The following is an 11,970-nucleotide window of genomic DNA, read 5'->3' as shown; positions in this document are numbered from 1 at the left end:
ATTAAAAATCTCAAAATCGTTCTCGAAAATATCAAATAAGAATCAAATTAGTATTTTTTAACATATTTTACAACACATAATAAAGACTAAGTTGATTTTGACCCTGATTTGTATCTCAAATTAGTTTCTAAACATGTCAAACAAACAATATATGTATAATGTCTTAAAAAAACAAAAAACACCTTTGTATGTCAAACATGTTTCTTAACATGTGAAAAACTCAAAATAAAAGTTATTCTTGAAACAAACAATATATAATGCAAATAAGAACAATAAGAACATTTTTTTAAAAGCAAACAAACCACCCTTAGAATTTCATATTCGGATGCATACTTGAGGACTAGTTTACATTACATTAAATATACAAGCACAAGAATGTCCCTATATAACTGCCAGTGTACATAATAGAAGCAGGATAAATACATCAGCATAATCACAAAGACAATTCCCATAGCTGTCAACTTCTTTGTCAGCATCACAACATGGTTAGCCAGATTTAAAAAGTAAAACAGCTTTCTGATCCAAATAGAAATAAACAAAGTGGTTTGTTTCATGAGTTACATATGAGCCTGCAAAAAAAATCCCATCAATGCATTTCAATTATAGACTGAATTTATCATTGTAAACATTACAACAGTAACAAGAAAAATGCCAACAAGATAAGCAAGAACAAATATTATTTTCATTGGAAAAAAATTATTAGTCTTTTAACTTTGAAGGTATGATATGATATTTGGTAGGTGATGTAGTTAGGCTATCACACTAAATGATAAAATTTTTTGATAAGCCACACTAAATGATAAATTTTTTTGATAAGCCACACTAAATGATAATTTTTTTTGATAAGCCACACTAAATGGTAATGAAAGTGCATTCAGAATTCCATAGTATCTAGAAGATTATATACTAAGCCAGTAACAGAACATTATATGTTTCAGCTTATCAGCCTTAAACTGAACAAAAAACAATTAAAAATCGGTAATGCCACTTGTTTGGAACAATTAAGGATGGTGGTAAAAGCAGAACCAATTAGGATTATTATTGAATGACATGAAGGTTAATCTGCTAGACTGCTAAACATAAAAATACCAAAGACAACTATCCATTTACGCTACTATTTCTTACCCTAAAAATAATGAAATTTCATAACAAATACATTGAAGTTCAGAAGGAAAGTAAACTCAATGATATTTTAATAGACCAGAGAGATGTAATGTTTAAATCCTGGAAACAATCTCTTCACTTGCGAGACTAAGGCTGCATACATCTACCCTTACCATACCCACTAGGTGGAAACCTCGTGCACTGGGCCGCTCTTTTTTTTCTTTGATTCTCCAATTAGGGTGTTTTCGAATTGATTGAGTGCATTGAGTACATGTGTATGTGCATACATACTTTTTTAATAAATTAATGAGATTCGGAATACAATTCTTTTTCCACATAAACATTCCAATAATTGGCAACATTGTAGGTGCAAGAACCTGGGTAAGAGAGAGAAAGGTGGCTGGTAGGTCAATGCCAATTAAGCTACAAGCTAATTGACAACATTAAACAAGCATATTAGTTAACACTTGACACTGAATTAACTAAATACTACAAAATATTTCTTACTAAATATGTGAAAAGTTGGAAACTACACAAATCCTACTCTTATACATGTAGTATGACTATAACTGTTAACATGGTATCAGAGCAATAATACCATGTTAAAATGGTAGTAGACATGGATAAGAGAGATTCTTGATGAACAAGAAAGAATGAGAAAATGTTATTGAATTGAATTGAATTACAAAGTTACATTGAATCATCTATGTAAAGGGAAGAAAACACTAACTACCCTAACCAAATTAACTAACCGACTAACAAAAGCTCAACTATTTTAACAATAACTATGCATCTAACAAATCAGTATGCAAGATTGTCTAGGTCTGCAATCTTCCTATAGCCACAGATAAACATTTGACTAATCAAGACTACCAAGTTGACAAGGTAACCACACTGATATACACTATAAATTTAGTGAGCGAGAGAAAGAGATTGCTCACTAAACATCTCAAGATACTAAGAAATACATCTATCACATCATCACCGTATTAATATTAAGTAATTAAAGACCTTATTTACTAGTAATAAAAGAAAAGGACAACTTTTTACAATGCAATGTTATTTGGACTGGATTAACAGTCAAGATTCAAGGCTAAGAAAGAGCATCAGTTGTTGACAAACAGTAAACTTTCAGAATGGATGGTTGATATTGAGATGGATGAAAGAAACACAAACTGCAGGTGAGAGGAAATAATAGAAATGGCCCCTTCAGACAACAGAGAACAACAACCAGACCTTTTGATCCGCAGCAGAATCATGTTCGACCATTCATCCTTGATTTCATCATGCCTGAATTCCTTATCAGGTCTCCAACTAAATGACGGATATAATTTGAAAAATCTAGTACTCCTCATGGTCATTAACTCATTAAGCATAGTTAACACAAACAGTAGGAATGATAGACCATATATTTTCATCCCTTATGAATAAAGAAAATCAGTCAAGCAGATTTCATCCAACATGATAGTCCTTCCACGTATCAAGTTCACGTTGGAGTTGTCAAGGTAACTATTTACAATTATGAGGGTCTTCAATAGTAGGACATTGGCATGGATCGAATATCAACTTGAATAGAATTTGTCCTTATATAAAATTTTAATCTATAAAGAAGTTAAATTTTATAGTCAACTGGTCTATCCTCCAGCTGTCATTAATTTTCAAATAAAAAGAAAAGGATAGTCACTACCTCAGCATACATGGCACACTAAAAGAGTTGGGTTCAGGTTTTAGCTGAACTCAGAATGACTCTTAACTCTGGGTCTGTTTGCAAATTGGTTTTTGGAGAGTAATGAAGGGAAGGGAAGGGAAAGACTTGGAGCCATGAAATGCATTTGTGAGATGGCTCTGAAGCCTTCCCTTTCCCTTCCTCCCTCTTCAAAACCCAACTCGCAAATGGACCCATACGTAAAGGTAACTCATCCACAACAAGTACACTGCATATTTGCACACCCTTTCAACTTAAGCATTTTACCTTGGAGAAGAGAGGTAGAGAGAAAGAAACTGAGTCTTACTTCATTACTAGGAAATTAAAAAATGCAATTAAATAAAAATAGATACACTGTTACAGAAACCAAATGCAAAACAAACACACACAAAACTGGCCTTCGAAACATCACTCCTATGTTCTAACTTGCAACCATGAAGAAAACCGCACAATCAATAGCTTCAATTAAACAAGGACTAATAAAACAAGCTTAGATCTACTCAATTTCTGGATGAGAAGAATAGCATACCCCACAGAAAAACAATAACATCTAAGAAGAAATTAACACTACTCACAACGTAATACAAATCTGAGCAAATCTGGGATACCCAAGTTTAAAAAGTGATTGAAAAAGTGCAGAAAAAACGAATTACCAAAATTTCGACCAACTATGCAATGCCAAGTGGGGCCATGCCTCTTATCAAACTCCTTCTTTATCTGTTCTGCAACATCTTTCTCCACACTGCATCTTTCAAACGCCTGAGTCATTTATAAAAAGTTCAAAACTTTATCAAACAACACACCAAAATCAACCAAACCCAGAAACAGAATTAAAAAAAAATCAGAAATCGTTGTAAAACTAACTGCGACGGCGATATCAACTGCCTCCTTTTGCATGTCCAGCAACATGTCAGCACTTTTGATGATTACTTTTTTAGTGGGCGGTGCTGGCGCCGGTGGTGACGGTTTCGCCGTGAGAGCTCCGGCAATGTTGTGCTTTGTGTCTTGACTCATATTTTTTGACTATTTTACTTTTTCTCTGTGTAGGTTTGATATTTGGTGAAGTTATATGGCGTTAGGTGGAGTGACTCTTTTAAGTTTTTGTTTATGTCAGAAATGTGAGCCACTATTCTATCCAGAAATGCATGAAAACAAAAATAAATAAATAATCATTTGATGTGATACTTTTATCTTTATTGTTATTATTATTTTTTTATTTTACATTTGTTTACATTTTTCAACAAATTAAAAAATTTAAATCACACAGCTCTATCTCATATTATATTTTACATTAAAATATATCAAAAATATAATTAAATATTAAAGTATTTTACTATTAAGTGAGATCTCAAACTCAAGTCTTATTGATGGAATAAAATTTGGTTGGAAGAGCTATATCCACCATGTTTCATATGTTCCTACCTATGTGACATTTGGAATTGACACTTCCATTCAATAAAATGACGATAACACAACGGCTTCAAGATTATGCATGAGTTTGTTTTTAAAAACTGTAGTCATTGGGTAAAAACAATTTTATATATTGTAGTGTGGCATCATCCTTTTGAAATCACACCAGTGTTGGCAGGGACATTGTTGCCTTATCTGGTAACTTTTTCAACTTGAATCACATTAAAATAGTGTAACAATAGTGCAATACTACGTTGCAATGGAATTATCATTGGGAAAAGAAAAATATGAAGGAAGGAGTGTATCTACAAGCATTGAACATAATAAGCAGGCCCTTCTCATCGAAAGGGACTGTTAAGGCGTCACAAAATAAACCAAATAAAATTATTTGTTAAAACAAAAGCCAGAAATATTCTGTTAAAACAAAACCTAGACTTACATATATAATTTTCTTCTCATCACAAAGGTTTATCACATGAGGACACAATCAATCCTCCATAAACATTTTTTTACCTTTACAATCAAGTGAAAACAAAACACCTTTACACACATTATTTGCACTGTATAATGTATAAATTAGAGATTCTATAGGAGTTAATTCAAAACCTTAGGATAGCCCAAGAGGTTGGGAATTCAAAATCAGTTCCTCCCAGCATTACCATGTCTTTGACTTCTAAATTGATTAAGGAGAGCCTGGGCCTAAACATAGAACAAAATCCATCACTCCCTTTTCCAAATAATTGAACTGGAATAAAAGGATTAAACAATAAAAGAAAAATAGAATAAAAGGTAACTAAAACATGAAACTATAAAGAAAGAACCATACTTTTTCTTTGGCCCTTGGGGTGCCTGACTGTGATAAAGCTACTAATGGTGGGACGGCTCCTTCCTGCAGCACCATGCTTAAAAATCTGCTACTGTTTAAGCAAAGATGTAGAAGAGCTGCTGCTGCATTCTCTTTACCTCTCGCAGAACCCAACTCGACAACCTCAACCAGAACAGGAATCCCGCCTTCCTGACCAATTGCTTTCCATCCTTCGGGAATTGTAGCAAGATTTGCTAAGACAGCCACTGCTTTATCAACCATTCCAGCTGCTGGGTCCATTAACTCCACAAGGTGCCTCACAGCACCAGCTTGCACAATCCGACTCTTGTTTTCATGGAATATTGATAAATTAAACAAAGCAGTTGCAGCATCTTTCTTCCCCCTAGGGGTTCCATTCCCTAGTAAATCAACCAGTGGTCTAATTGCCCCAGACCTCCCTATGGTGATCTTGTTTTCCTCAATCACGGATAAGCTGAAAAGAGTGGCAGCTGAATTCTCCTTGGCTTCTGGGCTCCCTGTCTCAAGCACATGAATCAAAGGTTCAATTGCACCAGCAGTCGCAATTGCAGCTTTGTTGTTATCATTGATTGATAGGTTGAGAAGTGCTGTAACAGCATTTTCCTGGATCCTGGTATCAATTGATCGAAGTAAGTCAACTAATAAGCTAATGGCTCCACAGTTTGCAATTGCAATTCTATTATCCATATTGTGCTTAGCAAGAAGACGAAGTTCGGCTGTTGCCTCTCTCTGAGTATCAAAATCAGAGCTCCTCAAACCCTCGACAAAAGTCCGAACCTGGTTTTCAATTGCAGACAGATCAGCTCTTGTTTCATTAGCAGGAGAAGATACTATCCTAGAACCAAGCCTCTCGGATGGTCGCCGCCACATAGCTTGGCTGCGAGATCTTCTCTCCACAAAACGGGGTGGGAACTCAGGTTGTCTATGTGGAGATAGCACGGCAGCAGCTCCAGCAGCATCTTGCCCAGGATTCAATTCGCCAGATGCATCTCTACTGTAGCTTGGACTGGTTGACAGTTGAGGAGCACTGTTGTCATCACCCTGTGTTTCTTGAGGAAATTTTGCATTAGAAAGTGCACTGGAGTCAGAAACAGTTCTGGCATGGGTTTGAGATTGTTCAGAGCTAAAGACACTGGAAGATTCCCTTCTAGGTGGCGATATTAATGGTTGGCCAGTAGAATCTACACTGCTTTCATCTGAGCTAGCAAACCTGTCAACTAAATCTGTGGGTGATGTTCTTGCAGGATCCATATTTTGCTCATTAACCATGCCACTTAAGGAACCTTCTGAAGTTGAACAAGGATGCAGTGGTGGTGTTCCCTCTTGCTGGGTTCCACCAGAAGTTAAGTTATTCCCTGGTGAACAAAAAGAATGAGAATGAGCTGACTCGGGTGAGGATGGCTGGTTGCTCCTTGACTGAGCAAAAACAGGTGATTCCCTGGTTGTACCAGACTCCAAATACCCATGAAGAACAGATACTTGACTTAAATTCTTGGACTTAGAGGGATCAACCAGCTTCACATTGTTTGATTCACACCAGTTTGCAATTAATGCCTTTACAGTGTAGTTAGGTATTAGGTTGGTATGAGACAGAGTCTGGCGTGTCTTTGGACAAACATTAAGGCCAAGATCAATCCAGTTCTTGATGAAAACCCGCTCATAGGTTTGCCCTGATGCCACAATCACTGGATCAATCATCAACTCCAAAGATAGAGGACAACAAAAATCAGCAGGTACTGGAACTGGGCTGCAACTCAGTGCTTGCTTAAGCATAACAAGATGCTCATGCATACATGTCACTACAGCAATTATTTGATCAATGTATTCAGCTTCTGCAGTATTTTCGGTTTGTTCAGCATTTTCCTTCAACTTTTCAAGGGCCACGGCCTCAATCAGAACCTCCTCATTAGACCTTAAGCCCAAGCGATCAGCAATTTTTGTCATTGCCTCTGAACTCGACCCTACACCATCCTGTTGTTCCGTAATCGCTTCCTTAATATCTGATGAGGTTTCATCTCGTCCCAAATGCTTAAGTTTCTGAACACAGCGCTGCAATTTTCACATTGAAATTATGCATCCTAAGTTTTTATTCCGTAATGAACATTTATATAAATCCAATTAAAAGAGGGACCTTTACACTACTAGTTGATTAAAAATATAATATTTTACCTCTACATGTTCAGAACTCAATTCATCAGGGAGGCAATCATGGAAAGCCTTCAGCTGCTGGAAAATATTGAGCCCTGAAGTTCGAATCCTAGATATCAAGGGTTCAGCTTGTATAACCTAATTATCACGAAAGAGGGAGTACTAAGAATTTGAACAAGCGAGAATGACATAATGAACATCCATAAGATGCAGGCACAACAGAAGTACTACATGTTCTACTTTCATTAGTTCTATACCAGGTAGCAAGCCAATTCAAGTGAAGATACTTGCACTGTTGCACACTGTCCACTTCTAATCTAATTACATCTCGTAAAGGTGGAGACAAACAGCAACCAGGAGTGATGTATGGCTAACATCATGTTTCTTACAAAGAGGGTGGTAATGCTTTATAAAAAGCATTTTTCACATAAAAACTTCACCATTTCTCTACCATCAGATTGACCCATGAATATGTAAAGCATGATACCATAACTTTTCTGCACAAATCAACATGCAAACCAATCACCCTGAAAATTTTCTAATCTCTTTAAGAAGTTCATAACATATAGCATTATCTCTCAGGGAAAAGGAAAAAAAAAACAAGTATCAACATGATTAATCCATGCATTTGACAAGTCAAATCTGAATCCAACCATCACCCATGATCTAAACTATGACACTTCTATTATTGAAAGGTGAAGACGGCAATATCAAATAACAATAATTTCTGCAGCAAGAAGGCCATATTTAATTGATTAGGAAGTTGATCTGACAATTAAATTCTAGAAAGGGAAATATATCTAGCTAAATTTATAATTTGAATCACACGATTATGATTACATGGAAAACTACACAACGGTGCAAACTAAGTTTATGTAAGTTGCAGTCTCAGAATCTTGAACTTCTGGGGATGCTAAATACAATGATAGAGGTATACATGTTCAGACTGCAGAGAGGATAGAACTATCATTTTCTTCAAACAATATGTTGGTAATGAAGATGCAGGAACATGAGCAAAACAAAAGAAAGAGGAGGAAATCATACAAATAAAAGTTCTTACAAAAAAATAGCTGGTATTTGAATGTAACACACTATCTATCATGTTACCATAGCCATCACTACCACATATTATCCATTTACCACTAAATACTATCAACATACCACCAGGTATCTCACTGTCTAACATTATTAGGGTTGGAAATGAAATCATGCAATTAATGTATCGGTTGGAATGGATTCACTATATTTATTACCATTGATTCTCGAAAATTAGAACCTTTTAATCGTAAATATAAAGTAACTTGAAAAGGAAATTAGAATATAGATGATTAGCAAACACAAAGCAAAACATTGATTAAGTAGGATGGAACAGTATGAAGTAAGGGAGAGAGGGTGTTCAGATCTATTTGCAAGGTATGAAACTCAAGTATCGCGTTGGGACTTGGGAGTAGGGATTCCAGTGAGGTTTATATGGCACTGAGATCTACTACCAAAGGCTAGCTTTCATATTGGTTTGTATCAGAGCCTTCTACCATGTCTCCCAGTGGCAAACTGGCAAATCAAGTGGTGAAACTGAAACCGACATTGTCGTATTCTCCAAGACTAGTGCACAGCCAACCTGCGTGTGCAATGAGGCTGCATAAAGCAAGATAGTGATAAGATCTAATTGCAAGGTCTGGTAACTTGAGCCCAACATCAGAAGTATGGGATTCAAGTGTGATGTTTGTACGGCCTAAGGTTCACTCACTATGCACCACAATAGCAAGGTTTGGTGTCATACTTCTCCAAGGGTTCCTGTAAGAGGGAAATGGAAGATGAAAAATACACCCATGCTATTGCTATCATTTGTTCCTCCTCACAAGACAACAGTAAATAGCATGAGTTCCTTGCCAGCCAGAAAACAAAATATTGAAGACATTTTATCCTAAAATTGAATCTGCATTCAGTGAAATGACAAGGGGAACAACCCTGTGATGGAAGCTCAGTTCATTTTACATTAAATTAACAGTTATGATAAATATGTCATCTATATCGAAATCGACAAATTTAAGACTTGCAATATTATGAGACTTGCAATATTTGAGACTTACAAAGTAAATCTTGCTGGACAGTAGGTGCCAGTTCTCAATGTGCTCCCTTAATTCATCAACAGCATGACCAAGTTCTTCAAATAACTGACAAAGCACTTCATCAGAAGCTAGCTCAGAATTAACAATCACATCAATAATTGGCTTCACCAACTTAAGTATCTCTTCTGCCCTCTGGTAATACTTTGTGACAGGTTCTGAGTTCTTTTTTCCAGAAAATGATAAATGCAAAAATGAGGATATGCCACTAACAAGCATCTTTAACAATGATATCTCCATAGTACCTGCATCAGTAACAAACAATTTGCATGTAGATCCGATCCCGAAAAAGAAAATCTCTTAAACGTAAATTTAATGCTTCCATTATTTACATTTAATTGTGGAAATCAACTGATTATGGTAGCATACTAGCATGTGCCAGAAAATTCTAACTGCAACCAAAATGGCAAAAGCAAAGGTATGAACTTTTGGTACAATATGATGATTTAAAACCCAAAAGTACAAGTAAAGAGTAGGTTAGTTAGACAGTAGGGATCCCATCTTCCCTCAAATTCTCCACTGCATGCAACCAAAAAAAAAGTATCACTATCCCATAATTCAAACAATCAATAACTGTATTGATTGAGGGGTAGTGCCCTCAACAACCTATAGTTAAAAGCAACAATGCTGAAATATAAATTTCTCTTCACTTAAGTACATACCTACTAGAGCTAATGCTTTCACTTTAGAGTTTTTCCATGCAGGATGCAAGGAAGCGATGACCAAATTCCAATCAATGACAAATAGGGTAAACAGGAAGGAAGAGAATCTTTAGCTGGTGTTAGATAGACCATGTAGAATAGCAGATATAGAATAGGATAAAGGGAAATGATAAGACCTAAAAGTACAGGGTACTGATAAACCTTTACATTATCTGATGTTTGACATAGGATTGCATAAGTTACCTGATAGCCTTAAGCTAAATTATGAACTTTTGGACCAAATGTGACCTAATGTAATTAAATGTCAATTACCCCAAAAAATGTTCTTTTATGATTAAAAAAGAGGAAAAAGGACTTCGCAGTAAATGGAGAAATAAAAATGGAAAAGAATAAATGTTAGGTAGTATGGAATATGAATGGATCACAACTGATGTCAGGAAGTTTTCATAAAAAAGAGCTCGCTATTAAATGCCGGGCTAATAATAGACTTGATACGCAACTCACACTCCAGCACAACCCCATCGAACTGTGAAGAGCTTCCCATCCACACGCGGAAGTAGACAAACCAGGCTGTAATTCCAATTGACATAGTGGAGAGAGTGCTCCTAAAAGTAAGGCTGAAAGATAGGAGTACCTCTTCTTTAAATGGGGTTCTGTGTCTCGCACCTCGTGAATGGCGCTCCTATCTTTCCGTATACTAAACCCCTTAACATAATGGAATTCTACAACATTTTAACTCAGTAATTTACTGCCATGCAAATGCACCAACACTGTTATCACAGAATAACTTCAACTTATAATATTCGATCTTTATCACTGCACCAAACAAGGCACTAGAGATCAAATTGATCAACCTAAACTCAAAATTTCAGCTGACTCGAGCTAAAACTAACTCAACTCAACAGCTAAGCTCTCATTGAGCCTGGAAAGTGCCCTTGTAAACCTTGGATGGGACAGTCACTCCTAGTCCTAAGTCCTAACCCTAGACTTTTACTAAATAAAAATTCATTCATTAAGTTTATCAACCAAACTCAAATGAAATTAATTTCTTGAAACAACGGATCCAAAAATAGCCACTTGAAGCTGAACCAGATCAATAAAGTGAACTCAATTCACACCATAAACAAATTAGAACTTATTTCACTCTTAACCAGCACTATTATATTATTTTCCATATTTATTTAATTTTTTCAGGCTTCCTCCTTTAACAACAATAATGCATAAAACGACTACACAGTTGCAATCCTAACATTACATTAGTCAATTTCAACAAGAAGAAACTCAAACATATAAAATTAAAAAGTTATATATCTAAGTGCTACCAGAGTTAGAATTTCAAGAGAATTCAACGAAAATAAGTGGTTTACCAGTACTGGATTGGAAGCTGATACTAGGATTTCCGTGCTCTGTTCGATTTGCGTTTTGCTAAAATGATAAGCTGGAATTGAACTAAAAAAACAGGCTTAGAAGGTTCTCGAACCGAGAGAGTTTCTTCTTTTACATTAGGCGTCGGGTTTTGACCGGCAGCGCTGACATTAGGCTGAGATCACCGGTGAAAGAGGGCGGTGCCGCCGGTTTGGTTTTGACGGAAGCGGCGGTGGTGGTCCGGTAGAAGAGTATGAGTGGGGGTGGGTGGTAGTGGTTAGGGCAAGCAGTTGAAAACTTGAAATAATGGGAAATGTGAGAGACAGGTCTGGGTTTTTTTACTTTAAAATTCCCAAATTCTCTCTCTTAAATTTTCGGGTAGAAGAAGAAGATAACACATTTATGATTTATTGAAATTTTAATTTCCCCGCACTGTAAATTTAGGAATGTAAAGTTTTATACATCATTTTTATACTTTTTTTTTTTCTTCTAAACTTGGTATTACGAATGATTTAATATTTAATATGGAAGAAATGTATGTATTGATAATAGGGGAATTTATGATCATTTATTAAGATGTTTGATTCAATCCAATTAAAATATTAT

General features: G+C 35.8%; 2 protein-coding genes across 4 annotated transcripts; both read right to left on the bottom strand.

Annotated features, from left to right (window-relative positions):
• Positions 1-289: 289 nt before the first annotated feature.
• LOC109340819 (dynein light chain LC6, flagellar outer arm-like) lies at positions 290-3,908 on the bottom strand. The gene is made up of 3 exons (XM_019578562.1): positions 3,674-3,908; positions 3,463-3,568; positions 290-569 (listed from the first exon to the last, which is right to left on the bottom strand). Exons 1-3 carry the CDS (start codon positions 3,821-3,823, stop codon positions 487-489), a joined length of 339 nt encoding a protein of 112 aa, XP_019434107.1. The 5' UTR covers positions 3,824-3,908; the 3' UTR covers positions 290-486.
• Positions 3,909-4,614: 706 nt separating this feature from the next.
• Positions 4,615-11,730, bottom strand: LOC109340820 (U-box domain-containing protein 4-like). Of its 3 annotated transcripts, none has more exons than XM_019578563.1 (5): positions 11,367-11,730; positions 9,302-9,582; positions 7,233-7,349; positions 5,046-7,112; positions 4,615-4,918 (listed from the first exon to the last, which is right to left on the bottom strand). In XM_019578563.1, exons 2-5 carry the CDS (start codon positions 9,575-9,577, stop codon positions 4,859-4,861), a joined length of 2,520 nt encoding a protein of 839 aa, XP_019434108.1. In that variant the 5' UTR covers positions 9,578-9,582; positions 11,367-11,730; the 3' UTR covers positions 4,615-4,858. The 3 variants fall into 3 exon arrangements, with proteins under 3 accessions (XP_019434108.1, XP_019434110.1, XP_019434109.1); XM_019578565.1 differs by lacking the exon at positions 11,367-11,730 and having other exon boundaries at positions 5,046-6,351; positions 6,388-7,112; positions 9,302-10,073; XM_019578564.1 differs by lacking the exon at positions 11,367-11,730 and having other exon boundaries at positions 5,046-7,100; positions 9,302-10,073.
• Between the last annotated feature and the right edge of the window lie 240 nt (positions 11,731-11,970).

Source organism: Lupinus angustifolius, unplaced genomic scaffold (assembly GCF_001865875.1).
Source record: "Lupinus angustifolius cultivar Tanjil unplaced genomic scaffold, LupAngTanjil_v1.0 Scaffold_260_27, whole genome shotgun sequence".
In the NCBI taxonomy this organism is placed as follows: Eukaryota; Viridiplantae; Streptophyta; class Magnoliopsida; order Fabales; family Fabaceae; genus Lupinus; species Lupinus angustifolius.
The sequence above is the reverse complement of the archived record's forward strand: the minus strand, read 5'-3'. Positions and strand labels throughout refer to the sequence as shown.